This window comes from Somniosus microcephalus, chromosome 14, assembly GCF_052327205.1.
Source record: "Somniosus microcephalus isolate GS21.2 chromosome 14, FLI_Smic_1.0, whole genome shotgun sequence".
NCBI classification, from domain to species: Eukaryota; Metazoa; Chordata; class Chondrichthyes; order Squaliformes; family Somniosidae; genus Somniosus; species Somniosus microcephalus.
Window position 1 is genome coordinate 73,441,148 of NC_141000.1, and position 27,044 is coordinate 73,468,191.

At 42.8% G+C, this 27,044-nt stretch overlaps 1 protein-coding gene across 1 annotated transcript in view; it reads right to left on the reverse strand.

Annotated features, from left to right (window-relative positions):
• The window catches only part of LOC147107560 (amine oxidase [flavin-containing] B-like), a 238,634-nt gene that overhangs the window by 37,231 nt on the left and 174,359 nt on the right, over positions 1–27,044 (reverse strand). Inside the window, 8 exon segments of the mRNA XM_086006682.1 lie at positions 6,600–6,711; positions 8,059–8,156; positions 12,010–12,067; positions 12,834–12,887; positions 17,558–17,654; positions 21,098–21,257; positions 24,089–24,238; positions 26,804–26,945. Of these exon segments, the coding sequence (XP_085862808.1) occupies positions 6,600–6,711; positions 8,059–8,156; positions 12,010–12,067; positions 12,834–12,887; positions 17,558–17,654; positions 21,098–21,257; positions 24,089–24,238; positions 26,804–26,945 (871 nt within the window).

Consider the following 27,044-nt stretch of genomic DNA (forward strand, 5'->3'; position numbering starts at 1 on the left):
GCCGAGAGATTTGTACAAACGTTCAAAAGAGCAATAAAGGCCATGAGCGAAGATCAGATTCCACTACAACACAAGGTGGACAAATTCCTACTGGCATATCGAAACGCCACTCATGCAGTGACAAACCAAAGTCCTGCCATGATGTTCTATAACAGGAGGTTGCGGTCCAGGTTGGACTTGTTAAAACCAAATGTGCGGAGGGAAGTTGAAAACAAACAGTTCCAGCATATAAATAACAAGACCACTCGGAGTTTCGAAATAGGACAACCAGTGTTAGCCCGGGACTATAAAAATGAGAAATGGCAATCTGGAACAATTCGGGCCAGACAAGGACCCCTGATGTACACGGTAGATATTGGTGAAAATGTAATACGGCGTCATGCTGACCAACTGGTAGAATCGAGAACAAGGGTCGAACCCAGGGTTACGGCAGAGACAACCGTGGAAGAAGTTAGTGAACCTGAAGCATCTACCTCAGAAGTGAATGTACCTGAGGATGATGTCCAATCCATAAGAGATCAACTAGATGAGTCACCCCAGCAACGAGAATCAGAGACCCCTGAAAGGCGTTATCCAACTCGAATCAGGAGGCCTCCTCAGAGACTGAATCTTTGAACTGTTTTGCATGAAGTTGTATATATATATATATATCTATATGTTATTATGTTATGTTAAATGGGGATATAACTGTTAAGCTAAAAAGGGAGGATTGTGGTGTATGTAACCTGTTCCACCTTAAGAGAACTACCTTAAGAGATGTACTACTTTCTCTTGGCTGCTGTATACTGTAATACCGGTGGTGACCACACCGGTATATAAACGTTGTGTAGGGATTTGCTGGGCAGTTCAGCCCTGACCTCCGAATAGTAAAGACCTGTTAAAGTTATTCTTGTGGTCTCTGTCCAGTGATTTATAATAAGCATAACTGGGACACACAGACTTAACAGTAGTCCCAGCAGGGGGCCCAATGTAGTGTGACTGTAGCGTCATTGCAGCAAGAACAGCCTTCTCTTAAAGCAAGGCTGTCATTTTAGAAAGCAGGTCCCTTAAAGGGGAACTGGCTCCTAAAATGAAAAAAATAATAATTTCAAATTAGGCAGTTTTTAGCCCTTACAGCTCAACTGCCTTCTGAAAAAAAAATTCATGTTAAAAAGAATTCCCAAATGAGAGCCTTCAGCTCTTAAAGCTGAATTCACTTCTGCACCTAAAAAAATGGGAAAAGGGCTTCAGCACTAACACAAATGGCTCAGCAAGCCAGGGAAGAGGCATCCAGGGTCTTGCACACAGCTTTGTGCAGGGGGTTAAAACTGCAAGAGAGGTCCTCTACCCACAGCGGCCAGGAGACCCTCCAGGAAGAACGATGTGGGACCAGATCACTGAGGCTGTCACTGCCGGCAGCGTCGCCCCCACCACCTGGCTCCAGTGCCCAAAGAAGCTTCCTGACCTCAGACCAGCAGTCAAGGTCAGTGAATGCATCTTCAAAAGCCATCTCCTACCAACTGAATCACTAGCCTCACACACTGCTCAATGCACAACCCCCAATCACTCACCTACCAACAATCTGTATCAAACACAAGGCACACCTCCCATTCCTAGCTCCAGTTCACCCCCTTGGAGGAGACGGTGCTGGCCATTCTTGGCAGGGGCATGGCTGAGCCCTTGGCCAGCGGCGGGGCTGAAAGGATACAAGATGCTGGTATCCTCATACGGTATCCTCCTGCTTGGATGCACCTCTTGCTTTCCCACCCTCTCCTCAACACACCTCCACCCTTGTGCCTTCCTCATTTCACACACCTGCAGCCTGCCCAGCCAGTGGTTGACCAAGAAGAAGGAGGAGAGAGTAAAGAAGAAGGAGAAGAAGAAACACCATCACTCGATTTGACACTCCCAGCTACCAGCTCCTCAAGGTCAACCAGCAAGACCATCTGCAGTGTCCCCCGCTGAAAGTCAGCAGCCTTTCACCAGCAATGCTGCAGCCACTGGGGTAGCACTGTTTGACATCAGTAGGATAGGCAAAGGCACACACAAGACAGACATTAAGGGAATGCAAAAGGGTGATTAGTTGATTTCTTGATGTCATATTGGATGCATATATGTATAAAGTTGGATTGGAAAGTTTGTTTTGTAGTGGCTTTTATTTCAGCATTGTGGGAAAGAGGACACAGTGATGGTCAGTAACAGAGGGAAGGTAAGGTGGAGGATAAATATTATGAACTGTGGAAGTTTAACCACAACCGAGGTATCACTAACTGACCTATAATTTCCTGTATTATTCCTTTCCCTTTTCTTGAACTGGGGTGTAACATTTCTCTCCAGCCCTTTGGCTCAAGTCCTGTTTCCGAATTAGTTATCCCTCTGTTACCCCTTCCCTCACCTGCTCCAGTATTCTGGGCCTGGTGACTCTTCTATTTTTAGCTCCATTAACTTTTTTAATATAGTTTTCTTTTGAATATTTATCCCCAGTAGTGGCTCTTCCATATACTTCTCAGGTACTCTTAGCCCTACTTTCACCATCCTTTGAAAACTGAGGCAAAATACTTTTTAAACATCTCCGTTAATTCCTCCCTCTCAAGTACAAGATAGTTCACTTCATTTCTAAGTGGTCTCATCTCTCTGACCATTTTGTACTTCTTATGTGCTTCGATGAGCTCTTATTATTTCCTCACCTTTCACCCCACCAGCCTCCACATTCAACGGATCATCCTCCGCCATTTCCGCCACCTCCAACGTGATCCCACCACCAAATACATCTTCCCGTCACCTCCCCTTTCAGCATTCCGAAGGGACCGCTCCCTCCGCGACACCCTGGTCCACTCCTCAATCACCCCCAACAGCCCTGCTCCTTCACCTGGCACCTTCCCGTGCAAGCACAGGAGATGCAACACATGCCCTTTTACCTCCTCCCTTCCCACTGTCCAGGGCCCCAAACACCCCTTCCAGGTGAAACAGCGATTTACTTGTACTTCTTGCAATTTAATATACTGTATTCGCTGCTCACGATGCGGTCTCCTCTACATTGGGGAGACCAAACGCAGATTGGGCGACCGCTTTGCGGAACACCTCCGTTCAGTCCATAAGGGTGACCCTGAGCTTCCGGTCGCCTGTCACTTTAATTCACCGCTTCACTCCCACTCTGATCTCTCTGTCCTCGGGCTATTGCATTGTTCCAATGAAGCTCAACGTAAGCTCGGGGAACAGCACCTCATCTTTCGATTGGGCACTTTGCAGCCTGCCGGACTCAACATTGAGTTCAACAATTTCAGATAATTATCCCTGCCCCCATTTTTCATGCAGTATGATTTTTGCCATTCCCATTTGCAACATTTTATCTTTCCTGCCTCTTACAAAAGTACAGGATGTTCTTTCTATTTCTTCCTCCCCTCCTACCCCCCCTCCCTGTCTCTGCACCTGCTTAATATCTGTTACATCTCCAGCTTTTTCCAGTTCTGATGAAGGGTCCCAGACCTGAAACATTAACTCTGTTTCTCTCTCCACGGATGCTGCCTGGCCTGCTGAGTATTTCCAGCATTTTCTGTTGTTATTTCTTATTATTTCCCTTTATGTTGACTGCCAGTCTTTTTTCATTACTTCCTCTTAGTCTTTCATATTTCTTCTTCGCCTTCCTGTACTCCCATTTTACTTCCTTTCTATATTTCTCAAAGTTTTTTCTATATTATTCCCTTATAGTTATCATATGCCACATTTTTACTCCAGTCTCTAGATTTATGGAACCCAAGCCTTTGACACACCACTTTACTTCTTGTTGCAATGCATTTAACCTGTAATAGTAGAAAGCATCTGGCTGAACTAAAATGCTATTAAATATGACAATTTAATTATTTTCAAAAGTGCCATTAAACTGATACTCAAACAAAAAGGAATGAACAAAGGTAGGGAGAAGGGAAGGAAGGAAGCAAGGAAAAATGGAAGAAAGAATTTGCTTCTGTATAACGCCTTTGACATTCTCAGGACATCCTAAAACATTTCACGGTCAATGAAGCACTTTTGAAAAGTAGTCACTGTTGTTGTGGAGGGAAACAAGGCAACCAATTTACACAGGATTACATATGATATACGGCACAGAAACAGGCCATTCGGCCCAACCAGTCCTTGCCGGCATTTATGCTCCATTCGGGCCTCCTCCCATCTGTCCTCATCAAAATCTATCAGCATAATCCTCTATTCTCTATTCCCTCATATGCTTGTCTAGCCTCCCCTTAAATGCATCTATTCTATTCGCTTCAACCACTCCCTGTGGTAGCGAGTTCCACATTCTCACCACTCTTTGGGTAAAGAAGTTTCTTCTGAATTCTCTATTGGATTTCTTGGTGACTATCTTATATTGATGGCCTCTGGTTTTGCTCTTCCCCGCAAGTGGAAACATTCTCTCTGTATCCACTCTCTCAAAACCTTTCATAATTTTAATGACCTCTGTTAGGTCACCCCCTCAGCCTTTTTTCAAGAGAAAAGTGACCCAAGCCTGTTCATTATTTCCTGATATGTATACCCTCTCATTTCTGGTATCATCCTTGTAAATCTTCTCTGCACCCTCTCCAGTGCCTCTATATCCTTTTTATAATATGGCGACCAGAACTGTACGCAGTACTCCAAGTGTGGTCTAAACAAGGTTCGATACAGGTTTAGCATAACTTACCTACTTTTCAATTCTATACCTCTAGAAATAAACCTTAGTGCTTGGTTTGCTTTTTTTTATGGCCTTGCTAACGTGTCGCAACTTTTAGTGATTTGTGTATTTGTACTCCGAGATCCCTTTGTTCCTCTACCCCACCTAGACTCCCACCCTCCAAGTGATAAGTGACCTCCCTATTTGTCCTACCAAAATGTATTACCTCACATTTACCTGTGTTGAACTTCATTTGCCAATTATATGCCCATTCTGCAAGTTTATTAATGTCCTCCTGTAATTTGTTGCAGTCCTCCTCAGTATTGACTATCCCCCCAATTTGGTGTCACCCACAAATTTAGAAATTGTGTTTTTGATTCCAAAGTCTAAATCGTTTATATAAATTGTGGTCCCACCACTGATCCTTGTGGAACACCACTACCCACCTTCTGCCACTGTGAATAGCTACCTTTTACCCCTGCTCTCTGCTTTCTGTCTTGAAGCCAGCTAGCTATCCATTCTGCTACTTGTCCCGACTCTGCATTCTCTGACCTTGCTCAGAGGTACCTATTATGGGGTACCTTAGCGAAGGCCTTTTGCAATCTAGATAAATTACATCTACTGCATTACCACTGTCTACTCTCTCTGTTACCTCTTCAAAAAATTCAATGAGGTTGGTCAAGCAAGACTTTCCCTTTTGAAATAGATGCTGACTATTCATTATTATGTTTTTGGTTTCTAGATGTTCTTCTATTTTCTTCTTTAGTAGGGATTCCATTATTTTTCCTACCACCGATGTTAAGCTGACTGGTCTATAATTCCCTAGACATGTTCTATCCCCCTTCTCAAATATAGGTATTACGTTAGCTATCCACCAGTCCTCTGGCACTACACCTTTTTCTAACGAATTATTAAATATGTGTAGTAATGCCTCTGCTATCTCTTCCCTAGATTCTTCTAAAATGTGTGGATGCAATCCATCCTCTTTGAGTTTGATTAGTAATAAAAAGAGGGGATATATTAAATAAACTAATCTCATCATCCAATGTCATGTCCACCTGTTCTATCTCCCTGGTAAATACTGAGGCAAAATAATTATTTAATATTTCTGCCATCTCTATTATCCTGTCTATCCCTTAATGGCCCTATTCCCATCCCAACCTTCCTTTTTTATTGATGTGCCTGTAAAATATTTTACTATTTTGTTTTATGTTCCTTGATAATTTAACTTCAATGTTCCTCTTTTCCTTCCTAATTATTTTCTTGACTTCTCTCCAAATCTCTTCGTATTCTCCCTGCTATCTATGTACTTTTGCGCACAGCAAAGCCCCACAAACAATGAGATAAATGGCCAGATAAATCTATTTTTATGATGTAGGTTGAGTGATAAATGTTGGCCAGTAGAACTCTTCAGATAGTGCCATAGGATCTTTTACTTCCATCTGAGAGGACAGACAGGGCCTCAGTTTAATTTAGGTTGGCACTTCAGTTCAGCACTCCATCAATACTGCTCTGAGTGTCAGCCTAGATTATGTCCTTGACTCTGGAGTAGGGCTTAAATCCACATCCTTTTGACTAGAGGCGAGTGTTACCACTGAGCCAAGGCTGACACATGAATGTTAGTCAATCTATGGCAGGGATTGTAAATTTCACTTCCCATGGGCTCAATGTGGCATCTGCAAAAATCACACAGATTAAATAATACTTAAAAACCAGCAGCAGATGAGGGTCCAGTAGTAAAGATGCATTTAAGTTGCATGCGATATACAAACAGACCATCTCAGTAATGAGGTGCCAGGAATGTTTCCACTTATGCAAAAGCTATTTCTTTCTCACTGCGTGGTTTAGTCACACTTGCGAAGGAACACTGTAATTCTCCAACACCAGTGATGTGTTCTCAATTTATTGAAATCCAGATGAACAGCACAATGCAAAATGCAAGTTTATTACAGTAAAGGATTCTTTTTGCCCCTACCTCTCTGGCTGCTCTCTCCCCAGCCTGCACAGCACCCTCCATGTATCCACTCCACTGGGTGGCTGTCTCAGTGCCAGCAAAGTAGATCTTCTGAAATGGCTGTCTCAGGATTCTTCAAAGACAAAAATATTCATTAACATGATGTTTAGAATATTGAACACTGCTGTAATTATTCAATAGAAATGTATATGTACACACGCGCAAGTAGTCAGTACAAACCAGTACATCTATATTTGTAACGGACAGTGCATATTGGTGTCAATTTTTGTGCGTGTTTTTCCCTTTCTGTGTTCCTCCAGGGAAGAATGGAGCATCATTCAATTTTTGGCACCCACTGACAGCATCAACGTCACAAGATACTTACAGATGAGAAAGGGCATTTGGGCCATCTTAATTCATCTATCCAGAACATCCGTACACTCCCGAATATTGAAATGTTTCTTAAATGATTCTAGGGATTTTGCTTCTACCATTCTGCCACCGAATGGCGCAAGTCCATTCTAAGTTTTGATCACTCTGGATGAAGAAGCTCCTGATATCAGTCCTAAAGTTACATTTTACTAACTTGAACCTGTGTCCACTTATGTTTATTTTAAATTAATATTCCAGATTAACCTTTTCCACACCATTTACTGTCTTATTTACCTCTAAGATTACCTCTCAAATGCCTTCTTTCCAAGCTGAAAACCCAAGTCTTTCCAGTCTTTCCTCACAATTGAGACACCTGACACTAGAGATCAGCTGTCTGACTCTCCCTTGTTTATTGGTGTCCAAAACGGGACACATTAGTCAAGATGTGGTCTGACCAAAGGATTGCATAGTCCGATATCGACTTCCTCCAACTTGCATTTTACTGTTTTACATTGTCGATTGCTGCTCTGCATTGGTTGGACATGTTAAGCACTGAGTGTACTCGGACTCCAGATCTTTTTGAACGCATCCTTACCTATTTCAACCCCATTTACAGAGCATGTGTGTCATTTGTTTTTCCTTCAAGTATGATATCAGGTATAATACCAAAATACAGTTTAAAGCTCCATCTATCTACTTTGCCCAATAATGAAACTTAGTCCTAACCTTCTCGCTGCCTATAATGAAGATGTGGAGATGATTGTAGCAATTAATAAATGAGATATGCGCTGTTGCCTTATTAAATTGGCGTAACTAGACACAACAATCTAAAGAGCACATTACCATCAACAGAAACAACAGCACTGTTTGGACTATATACAGCTTCTTAATCTGATCCATAGAAGTTACAGCAAATGTTACTGACTCCTCTGACCACTATGCAGAAGCTGCTTTCACTCTGTGCAATGGCAATAAACCTGTACAAATGCTCCGTATTAGAACTCTGATTAAATGAGCAATTTTCTACTCTATAAGGCCTAATCTGAATCCATTCACACTTCAGCGAGTATTTAACTGCTGATGGAGATAATAAAATTATTGCACTTACTTGCCATACTGAGTCATAATTCCCGGAGGGAAGTATGCAGTGTAACATCCACCTGAATACGGCTCCTCACACCAGTTCTTCTCTTCATAATGAATGGGCTGGATAAAAATACAAAGACACAAAAACACACAAATATTACATCTTTTTGTTTGAATACATAATTTGAAGAAGTCTGAGAACCTAGACAGTGGATACAGATCTTTGAGGGCAATCTTTCCAAAAGAAAATCTAAGAGCATATGGTCCAGGGAACCTGGAGGGAATCTGCAGGGAACATCAGTGACAACTGCAGTGCAGGTAACGGTAGCAAACAACTGTGACGCTGTGATTCAGAGAGCTCAAAGATGCCTAGTGTTCTGTACAGCATGAAGAAGAAATGCCCTCCAGTAGTGGCATGCATGGAGAAACACAGGCACACCCAGCTGCCACTAGTTCTGTGCCATCATGTAGCATTGCTGGGGCCACCTCCAAAACAAATGAGTCTATAGTAATGGAGATGGCTGGCACTGATGCAGGTACATCAGGGATTGTTGTGGGGACAGGTAGTGGTTTCTGTAATCCATTAAGCTCGCCGTTTAGCTGAGCAGCTATCCACCACCGCTACTCCCTCAGTTAGCAGAGCACTTAGAATAGATACATGGCTTACGCAGAAGTTCACAAAGGACAAGGGCTTGGCAAAACTTGATGAGCACACACACCATGTGCACTCAATTATCACATACATTGAACAAAACAATTTCACTTTTAATGGGCTGGATTTTCCTCTCAGACGAATGAATGGCACCAGTCGTTCATTACACTTGCTCTTGCCCACAGACTTTATATGGGATTTTGCACTGAAACGTACTGTAAATTAGAGAGCCAAAACAATGCAGCAGCCTCTACAGGGCATCTGGGACCTGTGTGAATAGGGCAAGCAACAGTGTATCTCCTTAACCAATTAGATTGAAGAATTGTTAATGAGCAGCTTAAAGTGTGAACCAGGAAGTGTCAGAATATTTAATTCAATATCAAATCAGGTTGAAATAGAGAGGGAAAGAAAGATGGGATTAAGAGCGAGAGATAAAAAAGACAGAAAGAAAAAAGTAAAAAAAATGTTTTTACATTTTAAAAAAAATCTCCAACAATATTTAAAATATGAAGGAATGAGGCTCCACACTTATAAAAGTAAATTTTCAGTGCCAGAGAGGTTGATTGGCAGCAATTAAGACTTACCACGCTGTTAAAAATTTACTTACACTGGAATGGACTAGCCCTAACTTTTTCTGGCAAGTATAGTGGGTATCTAGTGGGTAAGTACCGCAACTTCACGCCGTTCCATGTATTTCAATGGCGAGTATCTCGACGAGATACCATTATCGTACAGCTTTTGGAAGAACGCGGCAATTTGTTCATCAACTTCCTGATTTCAGCGTTTAACTGCACATGTGCGGAGTTGCTGTCTGATTTGCACTTTAAAAAACAGTGAGCGCCATTAGCCTCACTGTTATTTCTACAGCAAAATCTGGCTGATATCTTGCAGTTTGATTTTTTTATTGCGCAGAAATTCTCTGGCACAAGTGGAGCCCCCACCTGACTGGTCGATTCATGTGAAACATTGCTTTAGCACCCGAAGTATGTTGTATGTGAGAGAGCTCTGATTCACCTCTGGGTCTCCTTTGCTGGAGTACATGAGTTGTGCAGATGCATTGCCAACCATATTTACATCATCTAGACCACAGGGGCAACTTTGCAAGACTTGGTGGCAGTGAGGAGCCTCACTGACTGATGGAACAGTGTACTTATATTGGTGTAACTTTGTACCTATATTCAAGCACAGGACGTTCCCTGACTAATCAATATGACCTGGATGTATTTGCATGATTGACAGCTGTGTGTTGTGAGTTAAAATGGCTGCACAATAAAGAACACAGTTCCAAAACTCCGCAGAAGGCTCACATTAGGCTGGGATCCCAGTAGCCAGGTCTCGGCCAGTGCTGGTAGTCTCCAGGGGGCCTTGGTTGAGGTGGAACATTCGTCCCCCAAATAATGGTCCTCCACATCTAATGGGTCTGGTTAGAGAAAGGGAACTCGCAGGCTGGGATTTTTTTCTCAGCCCCGGCCTGGGACTTGCTCAGCAGATGGTATGCAAGAGAAAGAAGACTTCCTGGTCAATGGACAAGACGTCCATCTCCAGGTCCAGGCCTGGGTCCTGCCCTTAACCCTGGAAGACTGAGTCTTGGCTACACAACTGTTCAACCACCGTGCACCTTTTGGGCCTTCCTGCAATTTATCCGCTGAGTCCCGAGTGAGCTCATTTAAATATATTAGAATGAGGGTCAGTGGTGCTGCTGCTCCAAATTTCCTGCTTTTACACTCACAAAGCACTCAGACTAAGACTGAAAATGATAAGTCACGGCTGTTGTCGAGATTAGCTGAGACAGGGTAGAAGTGAAGAGTTTGTGAGCTGAACAGTGTGGAGAGTTCCAGTCCCGATTTCTGCAGCTGGGAATTATTTTTTGAAGCAACTATTCTGGCATTCTACCTACACAAAAAATGTGCAGGGTAAGAGGTGGTCATTTGATTTAAATACCCCAGGCAGATGCTCGCGACACTAAAACCATAACTCAGTCACCCACCTACCCAGAAGGCCACAAATTGATGTGAAAGTGTGGCAACCATGCGGGTGCTGAGGGTGGAATGTTAGGTTCCGCTCCAAAAATAACTCTTAACTGTCCCAAGTGACATATTTGTAAGAGGGCCGCTTTTAAAAATAAGAAAAATCTCACTTGTTTATCTTCGGGAGTTCAGAGCACTTTCCCACATGTACCTTTAGTGGCCTGGTTTGTCTGGTCTTAGGAGACTTACCGCTGCCAATGAAACTCCAGGTTCCTCTGAGGGATACAGGAACTCTTGGCATGGGGAGTCCCCACTCCCCCTGGTCCTGCCCCTTTTTGCATCAATGGACTTGTAAGGGGAGGGCAGAGGCACTGCCCCTTGCATGGCCCCACAGAAATCACAATGTTAAGCCAGGGCTCAGCAATCTGGGTCCCGTCCTAATTTCCAGCCATTCCAGTGCACTCCCACCGAAGTTACAAAGGAAGTGCACCAGAAGAGCCAAATATTTTTTGCCACCCTGTGTTTTGGTGAGACTGCTAATTTAAAATATAATTGCTGCTTCTGCTGTGACTGTGGGGCCACTGCTGCATTGAATGTAGATGAGTGTGTGCTGAAACAGGGCTTCCCTTGCTTTCTTAACAGGTAGTGCATAGAAATGCAAATTATTCATATGCTGTCTCTGTGGATGTCTGGGAGTATCCTTTGTCATAAAAGTGGTGGCCTTCACTAGCTCTGGTACTTCAGTACAGATAGTTGAGTGTTCCTACTGGTCTCCATGTACTAGATGGCACTCCTCAGTCAGGGGACCCTAATAATTTAATCATTATGGTGCACTGTAGTTCATGCCTAGGTAGCTGATTCTGTTATGGTAGATCTGCTGCATGGGGCAGTTGAACTTCAAGTATGCATCTCCTCTGTCCTATTTGCTGCTCCCTCCTGGTTCTCTGCACTAAGATGCTACATTCATCCTGCGTGCTAGAACACTATTCTCAACTGATTGACCCCTGTTCTGATCTACGGTTCAATATTTATTTTTTGTGTTTATCCTAGTTCTGCATGAGTTTCTCAGGCTTGGCCTTTAACATACCTTAACAAGCAAAAAGCTGTTTTAAAAATATTTGCTAATTTTCATGAGATGATATTGAGACCAGATCACTATTCAGAATAGTGGTACAAAGAGATGGTCTTGCACATCTATTTATCTTGAAAAAAGTACATAAACTTATGGCCTGAGAAGGTCCCTCCCCTTCAAGGTGAAATGTGTCTTTGGGAGGTTCATCATACTAAATACGATTGAATATCATCAAATAAAACAGACTAAACCTATAAGAATGCAAGAGAAGAAATAGCTTACATGCAATGCCTCCTCAGACTCAAGGACCTTGGCATAAATCTCACAGATCTTCTGCTTCCTGCATAACAAAAAATAATCCAGGTCACGTGCTGTATAATAAGCAGTGACAAATAAAATAGATGCTGTGTATAACATGTAGCTTTCTGGGTTCAGGATACTCTATGGTATGACTTCCATATGCAGACATGTGTAGTTCAGTTACTCATTTTTCAGAGGTTTGTAAATAACGTCCTTGTTAAATCATATAAATTGATGATTTATATGCAGTGCTTTCATAATGAACACTATTGCATCAGTAGACCAAAACTCTAATGACCAAGCAGATCAAGTAAGCAGAGATTAATGTACTGATTAATGATGAGTGAAGCAGCGATATATCCGAATACCAATGGAGGAATGTGTGCAGGAGGACATTTCTGATTCTCAGGCCGAGCAGTTTAGCACTGACAAATGGGGTTTGTTTTAACCGCAAGTAAATTTAAAAGTGCTTTTTACAAAAATAATTAGCTGTTTACGATTACTGGCAAATACAACAACATGCATTTATATAGCACTTTTAATGTAGGAAAACTTCCCAAGACGCTTTACAGGAGTCTAATCAGACAAAAACTGACACTCAGCCAAACAAGGAGATATTAGGATGGGTGACTAAAAGCTTGGTTAAAGGGGCAAGTTTTAAGTAGGGTCTTAAAGGAGGAAAGAGATGGAGAGGTTTTGGGAGGAAGTTCCAGAGCTGAGGACCTAGGCGGCTAACACATGTTCCATTAAAGTCTCATTATTAAACATGACATTAACCACTTGTAACTTTAATGAGGTTCACTCACCTAGCTTCCTTTGTGAGATTTACCAGACGCCGTGCTTTTCGAGCAAGGATAAATCTGAAAGACAAGAGTTGGTGAAATATATGCATCTAAATTGCCCTGAACTGTATATGTGCTTTTAAAAATCACACTTCGAAAAAAGCTTTCAATGCAATTTTTCATGCAGCACCTATATCTGGAGTGTAGTCATTTTGTTGGTGTATTGAAAGTTTTTTTAAAATGAAGAACCAATGGGCCTAGAATTTTGTTGTTGCTGTGCCCGTTCTACAGGTGTAAAACGGGCGCCTAATCATCCAATATGGCGAGTGGCATGTGCATACACATGCTGCGCCAGAAGAGAGGTGCCCGCCATATTGGTAAACGTTGAAGTACAGGCATCCAGGACCCTTGCCTGAAACAGGTGAAACCCTTTGCATATGCCAATTGGTGGCTTAATGCCTGTTTCAGGACCACTTTCTGAAAATGGGCTGTCCTGAACACATTTGGTCTAACCGGCAGGACGGTTGGAAACCATCAAAAATGTAAATTTTAAAAACATACTTACTTGAATGTGGACCCAGCTCCACAGCTCCCACTCGGCCCCCTCATGATTACCCAAACTTGAATGCTGTCCAGGTCTTACTGCATGTGGACAGGGACTGCTTTATTATCTGATGAATTGCGAATTGGGCTGTACACTGCGCAATCATCAGCAAACAGCCCCAATTCTGAACTTATGATGGAGGGAAGGTCATGGATGAAGCAACTGAAGATAATTGGGCTTAGGACACTGTCCTGAGAAACACCTGCTGCGATGTCCTGGGGCTCAACCACAACCATCTTCCTTTGTGCCAAGTGTGACTCCAGCCACTAGAGAGTTAACCCCCTGATCTCCATTGACTTCAGGTTTACTCAGCCTCCTTAGTGCCTCGGTCGAATGCTGCCTTGATGTCAAGTGCAGTCACTCTCACCTCACCTCTGGAATTCAGCCCTTGTGCCCATGTTCAATTAATGTTCCAGTGTTATCTGACTACAGAAACATCATATTACAAATAAATGTCCATTATTCCATGATGTTACTATTATGCAGCAGTCAACTGTGTCCACATTATTTGAAGGTTTAAACAGACTGAATGAATGGCTGCTGACAGGCAAGCATAATCCTCTGTAGCCATGACTGATGATTTCACTGAGCTATCCCTGAACTGCAGCTGAACATAAATACAAAGAGGCACATGTCTCAATTAGAACAGTCAAGAATAAAGCAGAATGTCAGACACCTAAAAAACAGCGGCTGAAGCCAAGGCAGAAAGACCCCAGAAAAGACAAGCTCAAAAGCCAGAATGCAGAGGAGTTAGTTTTATTAAGTGAAGCAAGTCAACTCATGTTATTACATGGGGAAAACGAAGTGAATCTGATTATAACAATGGCTCTGCACATTCACCACACTGTGAAATGAAGTAACTTAATGATTTGTACCAAGCCTCGCCTCATATGGTATTAATTATGGAGGTGGACAATTAAACAACTAACGGGAGGAGGAGGTGCCATGAACATCTCCATCCTCAATGATAGTGGAGCCCAGCATACAAGTGCAAAAGTCAAGGCTTCAGCCAGAAGTGCCGAGTGGATGATACATATCGGCCTCCTCCTGAGGTCCCCACCATCACCGAAGCCAGTCTTCAGCCAATTCGATTCACTGCACGTGATATCAAGAAACGGCTGAGCGCACTGGATACAGAAAAGGCTATGGGCCCCGACAAAATCCTGGCTATTGTGCTGAAGGCTTGTACTCCAGAACTAGCCACACCTCTAGCCAAGCTGTTCCAGTACAGCTACAACACTGGCATCTACCCGATAATGTGGAAAACTGCCCAGGTGTATCTTGTCCACAAAAAGCAGGACAAATCCAATCCGGCCAATTACCACCCCATCAGTCTACTCTCAATCATCAGCAGTGATAGAAGGCGTCGTTGACAGTGCTATCAAGCGGCACCTACTCACCAATAACCTGCTCACCGATGCTCAGTTTGGATTCCGCCAGAACCACTCGGCTCTAGACCTCATTACAGCCTTGGTCCAAACATGGAAAAAAACAGCTGAATTCCAGAGGTGAGGTGAGAGGGACTGCCCTTGACATCAAGGCAACATTTGACCAAGTGTGGAATCAAGGAGCCCTAGTAAAACTGAAGTCAATGGGAATCAGGGGGAAAACTCTCCTCTGGCTGGAGTCATACCTAACACAAAGGAAGATGGTTGTGGTTGTTGGAGGCCAATCATCTCAGCCCCAGGACATCGTTGCAGGAGTTCCACAGGGCAGTGTCCTAGGCCCAACCATCTTCAGCTGCTTCATCAATGACCTTCCCTCCATCCTAAGGTCAGAGGTGGGGATGTTCGCTGATGATTGCACAGTGTTCGGCGCCATTCACAACTTCTGATAATGAAGTAGTTCATGCCCGCATGCAGCAAGACCTGGACAACATTAAGGCTTGGGCTGATAAGTGGCAAGTAACATTCACGCCACACAAGTGCCAGGCAATGACTATCTCCAAGAAGAGAGTCTAACCACCACCCCTTGACATTTAACGGCATTACCATCACCAAATCCCCCACCATCAACATCCTGGGGGTCACCAGTGACCAGAAACTTAACTGGACCAGCCACATAAATACTGTGGCTATAAGAGCAGGTCAGAGGCTGGGTATTCTGCGGTGAGTGTCTCGCCTCCTGACTGCCCAAAGCCTATCCGCCATCTACAAGGCACAAGTCAGGAGTGAGATAGAATACTCTCCACTTGCCTGGGTGAGTGCAGCTCCAACAACACTCAAGAAGCTCGACATCATCCAGGACAAAGCAGCCCGCTTGATTGGCACCCCATCCACCACCTTAAACATTCACTCCCTCCAGCACCGGCGCACCGTGGCTGCAGTGTGTACCATCTACAAGATGCACTGCAGCAACTCGCCAAGGCTTATTCGACAGCACCTCCCAAACCCGTGACCTCTACCTCCTAGAAGGGCAAGGGCAGCAGACACATGGGAACACCATCACCTACAAGTTTCCCTCCTAGTCACACACCATCCTGACTTGGAAATATATCGCCGTTCCTTCCTTGTCGCTGGGTCAAAATCCTGGAACTCCCTCCCTAACAGCACTGTGGGAGTACCTTCACCACACGGATTGCAGCGGTTCAAAGCGGCGGCTCTCCACCACCTTCTCAAGGGCAATTAGGGATGGGCAATAAATGCTGGACTTGCCAGCAATGCCCACATACCAGGAATGAATAAAAAAGACGGTCAGGAGCAGGAGTGTTCCTCCGGGCCTCACAAGGAAAGTAATAAAAAGAAAAAACACTTACTTTTTTGGGCCTTTCCTGGCCCCAGACTCCTCCTACTAGGTTGGCCTGCTGAGGAAACCACAATGGTTTCCATGTCCAGACTTTCAGTTAAACTAGATGCCTCATGCTGTTCAGCAAGCCAGCTACTCAGCCCAACCTGGGCGAGGGTGAAGGGGGCAGTCAAGCAGAAGTCTGAGATCTGAAAACAATGAGGTGGTGCAGTCCCGATTTTACCAGCATCACTAATGGCATCATCTATGATGTGAGTAGCTGCACTGCTACTTGCAACTGCTGGTGAAAGAGGTAGTTCTCTGTAAGGTGCTAACTTGTTCTGGAGCGATACAAGTGCTGGCTGGCTACTCTTCGGGGACTACAACAGCAGAAAAGGAACACGTCTTAGAATGCTGGATCCAAACTTGCATTGCAGGATACTGTGCGTGATGTTTGTGTGCATGAATAAGTATAAGAGTGACGGAGAAAAGGGAGAAGACATAAGAACACAATGGTACTAGCCCTATGCTCGAGGAGGCCACACATTTACCTTCCCTTACTTCATCCATGCGTTTCTATGCAAGGATGTCACCTCAGTGCTGTAAGAATTACACTCTTGACTTTACATTGGTGACACAGATTTCCAGAATTTAAAACTAGTAGCTGCGTTGTAGAAATCCTCAACAAAATGTCCCTTCATCTTTGGTCCATTTACTGTAATTATTCATTTCAAATTTTGGATTTTCTGGGTGAGAATCAACTTCTATGGTTTTTTTTTTAAAAGGGCTACAGTGACTTGCGTTTGAAGGATGGCAGGAGTATGGCTGCCACACCAGCCTGACCAACCGTCTCGATTAAAAAAAAAAGAAAATCTCCCTTGCACTCTCTCTCTCACCAGTGGTGGGAATAACAGATGTAAATATACAAATCAGCTCTATGTTTTTGTGCAATTATGCAGAAAAACTCCAACTAAAAGAAATGCTGTAAAACACAATGGGATAGATCTTGACTTTGTGCGATAGTGTAAAACGGGTGGTAGCGAGTCGGCGGCCCTTTTTACATCTCTACTGATTTCTATTGCTGACTTGCTAACCCCTGTTTTTACACTATCGCAAAAAGTCAAGATCTATCACAATAATTTTCATTACAGAATAATATATTCATACAATAATGTAATAAAATCTGGCCAAGCAGAAGTAATCACTGTCCAATCATACAGTAGGTTGTAATAAAGACTGAAAATGCTGGAAATACACAGCAGGTCAGTCAGGAAAGAGAAAAGACAGATTATGATGCGTCAGGTGTGTACTCTTCATCAGAACCAATCTGAAACCTCCCTATTTCATTCTGATTCTCATCACCGGTCTTCCAGAGGGGACTAGTGACTGTTACAGGTACCTAAGCCAGTGTACTACTTACCCTATGATAGCAGGAACAGAGCCATCTGGTTTGGTGTCATCCAGAGTCAGGCCAATAGGAGACTGTTCATCTTGAATGACCATGCTACCGCAGAAACCTGATTATTAAGAGAAATAAATCACATCTAATTCTGACAGCAGTTCTGAACTGACTGGCAATATGTTTAATGGCCCAGATATTCCAATCATAGGCCTCCCGCGGCGGAGGCCTGCAATTTGGAAAAATCTGCACCCTTACCCGAGGGCTCCTGGGACACGCACAATTCCGATGCTGGGCCTCTCCAAACTGCCAGTGCGCAGGGCCCACGTATCCCAGGGGCGCAGGTAGTTCGCAGCATCCCTGGGATCACGTGGGCCATAGGGAGCCAATCACAGAAGGGAATCTCTCTTCATACATTTGACAGGAAGACCTGTCAAATATATGAATGGCGATCACCTCCAAAACATAATAAAATTTAAATACATTTAAATAAATTTACTCTTTTAAACAAAAATTTAAATTTTGGAAAAAAATAAAGTTTTTTACGGGGCTAAAAATAAACGTACCTTTTTTAAAGTATTTTTAAATAATAGTGAATTTTTTTTAATTACTTTTTTCAACTCTTATTGTAAGGGTTTTCTGCGGGCGGAGGGTCTCCAAAAAGTGGAACTATTCGCCCGCAGAGGCCCTGCTCCAGGGCAGCCGGAGGATCTGTCAGCTTTCTTGACAGATCGGAAATGCCGGTTTCCAGCGCATGCGCTGTGTATGCCTGAAACCGGCATTTCCGATGTCCCTATGGGTGGGTACACAGCGCGTACCCACCCATAGGGATCGAACTATCCAGCCCAATGTCTTCATAAATGATCTGGAGGAAGGAGTCACAAGCACAGTGGTTAAATTTGCAGATGATACAAAGCTAATTAAGGTGGTAGACTGCAAAGCTAAACAGGATAAGCTATAGGAGGATTGGGAATTGGGTAGACAGGTGGCAGATGTCATTCAATGTAGAGAAATGAAAAGTGCTTCAGATGGGGACAAAAAAATCCAAGAAGGGACTGTTAGTTAATTGGAAAGAGAATAATGTATATGGAAAATGAAAGAGATCTGGGATCCTGATTGAAAATAAATTGAAGCTATCGCAACAATGCAGTGACAATGAGTAAAGCAAATCAACTATTGGGATGTATTAAATGGTCAATATTGAGCCAAAATTGTGAGATGATCCTTCCACTTTATAAATCCTTGGTGCGGCCGCACTTAGAATACTGTGTACAGTTCTGGTTGCCACAGAACAAAATGGATATTGCAGCTACTGAAAGGACACAGAAGAGGAAAATGTTGGAAATACTCAGCAAGCCAGGCAGCATCTGTGAAGAGAGAAACAGAGTTAACATTTCAGGTCTGTGACCTTTCGTTTCTCTCTCCACAGATGCTGCCTGGCCTGCTGAGTATTTCCAGCATTTGCTGTTTATATTTCAGATTTCCAGCATCTGCAGTATGTTGCCTTTTGTATTACAGAAGAGGGCAACCAGAATGGGTCCTTTAGGGAAGAGTAACCATAATATGATAGAATTTTATATTGAGTTTCAAAGTGATTTAGTTAAACTAGGGTCTTAAATCTAAACAAAGCAAACTACGTAGGTATGAGGGGCGAGTTGGCCACAGTAGATTGGGAAACTACATTAAAAGGTATGACGGTAGACAAGCAATGGCTAGCATTTAGAGAATTAATACATAATTTACAACACATATACATTCCTTTAAGGCGCAAAAACCCCACAGGAAAAGTGGCCCAACTGTGGCTAACAAGAGAAGTTAAATAAAAACAGAAAATGCTGGAAATACAAAAAAGAGAAGGTCTGTGATAGGATGGGAGGCAGGAGAGATTAAAAGACAAAAGGGATGATGGTGCAGGCAAAAGGAAATGGTAATGGGACAAGTTAAGAAACAAAAGATGACTCTAGATGAAGTGTAAATGGCCTGCACCACCATGAAAGTTAACATGCAGGTAGCGCAAGCAATTAGGAAAGCAAATGGTATGTTGGCCTTTATTACAAGAGGATTTGAGTATAAGAGTAAAGACGTCTTACTGCAATTATATAGGGCCCTGGTGAGACCACACCTGGAGTATTGTGTACAATTTTGGTCTCCTTACCTAAGGAAGGATATACTTGCCATAGAGGGAATGCAACAAAGGTTCACCAGACTGATTCCTGGGATAGGGGGATTGTCCTATGAGGACAGATTTGAGTAGACTAGGACTATATTCTCTAGAGTTTAGAAGAATGAGAGGTGATCTCATTGAAACATACAAAATTCCTACAGGGTAGCTACAGGGAGGATGTTTCCCCTGGCTGGGAAGTCTAGAACCAGGGGTCACAGTCTCAGAATAAGGGGTCAGCCATTTAGGACTGAGATGAGGAGAAATTTCTTCACTCAAGAGGGTGGTGAATCTTTGGAATTTTCTACCCCAGAGGGCTGTGGAGGCTCAGTCGTTGAGTATATTCAAAACAGAGATCGATAGATTTTTGAATATTAGGGAATCAAGGAATATGGGGATAGTGCAGGAAAATGGAGATGAGGTAGAAGATTAGCCATGACCTTATTGAATGGCGGAGCAGGCTCGAAGGGCCAAATGGCCTATTCCTGCTCCTATTTCTTATGTTCTTAGAATGACTGACGGAATGGAGGGTTTGGATTATGAGGAGTCATTGTGTAAATTGGGCATGTTTCCACTGGAAAAGACAAGGTTGGGAGGTGATATCATTGTTTTTTTAGGATCCTAAAGGGACTAGATAAAATAGACAAGCTGTTTCACCATTTTCAGAACAGTAGAACCAGAGGACATGGCCTGCACTTGAAGTGGGTAAATTCAAAACTGATTTTCAAAACATTCTTTCAGTGAATGAATGGTAAATCTATGGAACAGGCTCCTTAGGGAGATGGTGGTAGCAGCAAGTGTTGATTCATTCAAATACAAATTAGATATATTTGTTCAGAAAATAATATTTTCAGATATATTATATAAGTAATTTGAGACATGATATATGGTAAGTATAGCACGCTTAGGAGGAACAGGTGACTTTGGACCTGGTTCCCAAAGCTTTCTACCACTGGGGTTTTCCTCGCCTCATGTCTGATTCTGTTATACCAACTGATAGAAGTTGATTGCCATGATTAATTAACAACTCCATTATTGTTGCCTCATGCGACTATCAGGATATGAGAAGGAGAAATAGAAGGAAGTTGGTCTTTTTTCTTCTACCAATTCTTATGTTTTCAAAGTTAAAATGTTTAGTACAGTTCAAGGAAGTCTTTGCTTCATGGTAGCTTGTTGTCCTCCCTCCAATTTCCAATTTGATGACACAGGACACATAGGCATCAATTATGCTTAAGTGTGAAAGTGCTAAATCAGAATTTAGTAAAAAGTTCATAAATTTAGATATAATAAAAATAGTAAAACTTTTAACAATACTACTGAGCAATGCTATTCCCAGGCAAGTCAGCATGTAAGAGTCTTATTTTAATTCTTTTCCATGACTCTTTTAGAAAAGCACCCACCTTTCTTCCTCCAGAAGTTTTCCTTGTAGTATACCATGCATTTGATCACAGCTCCCATGGGAACACGCTGGATCAGCTGGTTTCGCAGAGCTGGCAGGGGTGGTTCATAGTAAATCTTTACACTGAGGGCTGGTGGGATGGCACTGATGACATATTTAGCCTAAAATGATAACAAAAAAAGCTTTTTATCTTTCCTATTTTATTACCTCCACCTACTCCCTCTGCCCACAACAATCGTACTCAGTTGAATAAACAGAATTCTGCACTAATAGACAATTCTGTGTAGATTCTAGTCCAGAAATTCCTCTCCTTCTTGGGGCTGAATTTTGTCATAAGAACAGCAGATAGACTGGAAATTGGGGTGGAACCCAAATCTACCAAGTTTACGCTTTACAGACATGACAAATTCTGGAGGGGGTGGGGTGGGGGGGTGGTGGGATGCGGGCGGTGGTTCACTTTAATTTCAGTGTGGGACTGTATGTGGGAGCACATCAGATACAATGCCTTAGGCCTAGTGGTACCCATGCTTGCACAGAGCAGGTGTCAATGCTGTTCTGAGCTGCACATGGGCCCCACCATGAGAAAATGAAATGGTTACTGTGAACTGCAGCCCCAATTTTTCCAAGATTGTAACATTAGTGATATGGAGTAGCTGACACTCATGGAATTACACTCGTAGAATCACCATAGCAATTTCAGCTTTGGGCACTTACATGACCCTCTGAGTGTGTTGAGTTTCCTTTTTTTTTTGAGGGGAAAAGAAGAAAAAAAACACGAGCCCCAAAATTCCACCTCATTTTCAGGGTGTCTTTAGTGTAAAATCAAGGCAAGTACTTTTTCTGGGAGGCACATTGGAGCAGAAGTCATTTCCTTCAGCTTTCTACCCTAAAATTAATTCACCTGAATTTCCACATGCCTTTTGTCACTTTCCACAATTACCCTCCGAGGCCCTTGCCACATAATTAATGTATATTAAAATGAGGACCGGTGGTGCTACAGCCCTGAATCTCCTGGTTTTATACTCACGATGCACTAGGAGTAAGTTAGAGTGAGGAATACAAGGCACAGCTGTAGCCAGGATCAGCACGAAGATTGCTGAATGTTTGAGTAGCAATTATTGCAGTTGGGAGTAATTTTTTTTGACATTCTGTCTACACAGACTTGGACTTGCTTCTACAGGAAACTTTCGATTTACCGGCACCTAAATAACCGGAAATCTCGGTTAACCGGCAAAATTCAGGAGTAGGTTCGGGTAACTTTTATTACTTGCCTTCCTCCATCTGTTGCTGTGCAAGGGTGTGGCTGCGGTTGTTGCTAAGCTACAGAGACGCTTAGGAACTTGTGGCCATTGTTCTGAACTTGAAGCAACAGGGTTTGTTGCTTTATACGGAGCTCTCAGCTCCGTATCTTTTACTATAGCTTTCGGTTATCCAGAATTTTTGATGAACCGGCACCACGTCGGTCCCGTCCGTGCCGGATAAAAAAAAGTTTCCTGTATCTGCCTGTGGAGTTTGAAACCAATGGAAGATTTTGACTCCCACCCACTGTGAGAGCTTCTCAGGGGCAGTTGTGGCATTCTCTATGGGCATACCTTTGTATGTCATTATCATGGAGAAGAGGAACAGGAGTGGACGAGGAAGAAGAGTCAGACAGCATTTAAGGAGGATGCAGCCTAGCAGATATTATCCTGCCAAAGAATATGCAGGCAGCACAGATCACATGAGGAGAAGGTGCGCCTCACCAAACAGGCAATGAGGGAGCCCTGTCAACTGATGCATGGATACCTGCAGCCACAGTCAGCTGCCCACACTGCTCTGTCTGTGGCTATGAAGGCGACAACTGCATTCAATTTTTATGGCCATTTCAAGCAACCACGAGGGATCTCTGCAATATCAGCCAGAGTACAGTTCAGGCATGCATTAGTTAGATGGCTGATGCACCTTTCAGAAGAGCTGGGGAATTTATTGAGTTTGGAATCACAGTAAAGCAACAGTGAGATAGGTTTTACCGTGTTTCTGGTCTTCCCATGGTTCAGAGACAACAGATGGTACCCATGCTGCTTTGTGAGCCCCTATATTTAACCACCTCAGATTTCTTGATAGAACGGGCTTCCATTCCCTGAATGTACAGATTGTGTGGGAAAACATGCAAGAATTCTACACGTCAACGTAAGATTTGCTGGAAGTTGTCACAATGTATTCATCCTTTGGAATTTAGCACTCCGAGTGTTTCAAGGAAGAAAATCATGTCAACGAATAGCTTGTGGGTGACAATGTGTACTCCATGTTCCCATAGATAATGACACCAATAAGAATTGCACAAAAGCAGCAAAGGAGCACTACAATTGAGGCACGTGCCTACACCACACTGGTTATTGAGAAGACCATCGTGTTCTTAAAGTCCTTAAGGATGGCCTTCACGTCCTTGCAGGTTGAGAAAGGGACTCCAGTATGCTCCAACTTGTGTATCCCATACAGCTGTAGTCGCCTGTGCTATGCGCAACTTTGGCGTGCCTGGACTTGGCTCTGGATTATTGCTTTGGAGGTAGACATACATGGAGGGAAGCATCACGAGGCCTCCTCCATGACTGCTTCAAGGGGCATTAGAACACAACTGCTCAGTGAAGTCTTCTCTTCTGTTTAACACTGTCTACCTTAATTTCCCCACCTTCAAATAAAGGACTAGTCCTTCAATCCAATAGCCATCCTAGAACATTATAACACATCAGACCTCTTCGTTACAGCATGAACATGCCAATGATGCACCCTTGCAAGCAGCAGCGAACTATCTAGCTCTACAAATGGCCCCATCCCCAAGATTTGGGATGGAGTTTTTTGGCCTGGGGCAAAGGCAAGTGGGGCTTTCACTCGGCTGGATTTATGCTGACAGACTGGCCCCCAAGAATTTCTGGGCCCCTATTCACTATCCCTAATCATGTGGAGTACTTTGGAGTAAAGTACATTATCAGTTGTTACCGTCCATTTTCCTCACCTCAAATGCCTCATGATCCAGTGTCTCCACAACGACTGTATCTTGTGTTTGATCAATCCGGATCACAGGCTTTTCCAGCTTTACACAGTCTCCAAGGTGGCTCATCAATCGTTCACAGATCTGACCAGAACCACCAACAAACTTTCTCTCCTACAAATGCAAAATATATATTAATGGACTATTTGAAAACTGTGGATCACTAAAATAGTTAATTAACTATGGCTCATTTACACTCATGAAAGAGACATTTAAGACATCTAAAAGCATAGATCAACGAAAGAAAGACTTGCATTTATATAGCGCCTTTCACAACCTCAGGGCATTCAAAAGCGCTTTACAGCCAATGAAGTACTTCTGAAGTGTAGTTAATGTTGTAATGTAGGAAACACAGCAGCCAATTTGCACACAGCAAGGTCCCACAAACAGTAATGTGATAATGACCAGATAATCTGTATTAGGGATGGTGGTTGAGGGATAAATAATGGAGAACTCCCCTGCTCTTCTTTGAAATAGTGCCATGCGATCTTTTACATCCACCTGAGAAAGCAAAAGGGCCTCGATTTAACGTCTCATTTGAAAAGCGGCACCTCCGACAGTGCAGCACTTCCTTAGTACTGCACTGGAGTGGCAGCTTAGATCTTGTGCTCAAGACTCTGGAGTGGGACTTGAGCCCACAACCTTCTGTTCAGAGGTGAGACAGCTATCGCTGAGCCGGCTAAAGATCAGGACTATTTTTTCTCACCAACCCTGCAGAAGCCATCGGGGTGGGGGGGGGGGGCGGACAGATCTGGAGCAGAGTGGAAGTTCTGACCACTCGCTGCCTATGTTCCTTTCCCCATTCAAAGTCTTGAGGTCAGGCTAATCTACATATTTTGGTGTCCGCCCATAATTTTCTGGTCTAACTTAGGCACCAGTCCCAGAGGTGGTGATGGGGTTGGGGGGAAGAGTGTGGAACTGGCACTGGACAAGTTGGACAAAGTAAAATCCATTTATCCTCTACTAACTCACTATCCTCTCGTTCGGGGGTCCCACCTCACATTTAACAATTCTCTTTTTACTGATATATTCGTGGGATACTTTACTGCTCTTAATAATATTTTTGAGATGGTCTCCTCATACTCTATTTTTGCTTTCCTTATTCATCTCTTAGCTTTTTCCTTTATTTTCCTGTATTTTATCTTATTTCTTTGTTTCTATCATAGCTGTAGGCCCCATCAGTTTACAGATTTCCTATTCCATTCTCTCCCACAATTAAGGGGCCTCTATTACATCCTCGCTAATGCAACAATTCTTTTTTAAACCTTTGCTCTTTAACCATACTGACTCTGTCTGAACCTCTTTTTTTGCATAAATCAGCCCTCCCTGCAGCGTGTTTACCCTCCTTAACCAAAATTGCCATTCCTCCTTTTTTCTTACCTATTCTGTCCCTCCCAAACATTATAACCCGATACGTTATTTTCTTATGCAGCGCTGAATCTGGACCCGTAAACAGGCCCAGACAAATTTCTACCCCTCTGTACATCTGCTCTCTCAGCATCCACTAAATTAGCCCTCATGTCGCTATATTAGCATCTGTGATATGAAAGGCTTCTGCTGGCATTTGACAGCTGGGCTCCTTGTGGCAGTCAGGAATATTGCCTTATCCACATACAAATATTTCATCAGGAAGTCTACAAAAGACCGCTTCCTCCAAATATCTTGCAGATTATTGGGCTGTACAAATGTACATTCTAAAGAAAATATTTTAATCCCTTTTGGACTGGTTCTATCTTGATTGTTTTCTTAGTATTTGTATTCATCAGTATCTTCTGTTGTCTTTCTGTCTCAGTGAAATTATATTACTTGTAAATAAATATGGCTTAGAATTACCCTGAATGTAATAGTCTGACAGCATGGTATTTACCACCTTTTAGAGTAGACAGGATATGGGTAGCCCACAAATATTTTGATGTAATAAACAAGTTAAATGGTCATTTTGAGTCATGTGGCATGTAATCCCACTCATGTCATGCTTAAAAGGTGCAGATTCAGTTTATTGGACACTCTTCCGCTTATGGAAATTGCCAGGAATATCAATCTACCAAGGATATCACGCATTATGGACGTCTACATGGGAAATGAGATGCCACAACCAGAAAAATACCAGACCAGGAAAATAGAACGCTACAGATACAGAACCATTAAATAAGATTTGTAACCAATAGATCATTTGGAAATTACAAAGACGAAACAAATCCAAATAACATTTTCCTTCAAAGGCAATTATTAGCAAATACTGACAGAAGCAGCTTTCAAAAATTGTTGGTACAGAATCAATTGCCATTCTGTTAACAGGCTGCTGAGACGCATAAACAGAAGAGCACCATTTTCTTAAAAGGAACATGTCTATAGAAATCTAGACTTGGTTATTTTTCAGGTTGCTTGAGAAAGGCATTTTTAGGAAAAAATTGTACCCGACATTCTCTGTTAAATTATCCGCCACAACAACAAAAAAGACATCTAATGAGAATTCAGATACAATCATCGACAATTAATGCTTCAATTGCCAGAAGAATGTCACCTGATCCATGCAAGTCACCTTTTCCCCACTCTACACAGACAATACATAAATAAAAACATGTCCAAAGTTCTCCACCATTCTCTATTTTCAATCTTTTCACAAGATGTACTTGAACAAGTAAATCAGGACCCACAACATTTAAAATGTTTGCTCACCTGTCCACCATTGGTTGTTGAAAATATCCGTGTTGTTCCACCACACTGCTTGACATACCACAGGAGCCAGAGAGCAGAGACTTCATGTGGTTCAGAGGCGACAATTACATTTACAAAGAGTGTAGCAAAGTGCTTGGCAATCCTACAAGTTAAAATTAAGAGGGAAATGTCTAGAAAACTCATCGGATGCCCACAGAAAACAGTGCAGCTGACTTGTGGTACAATTCCTCAATTGTACAGA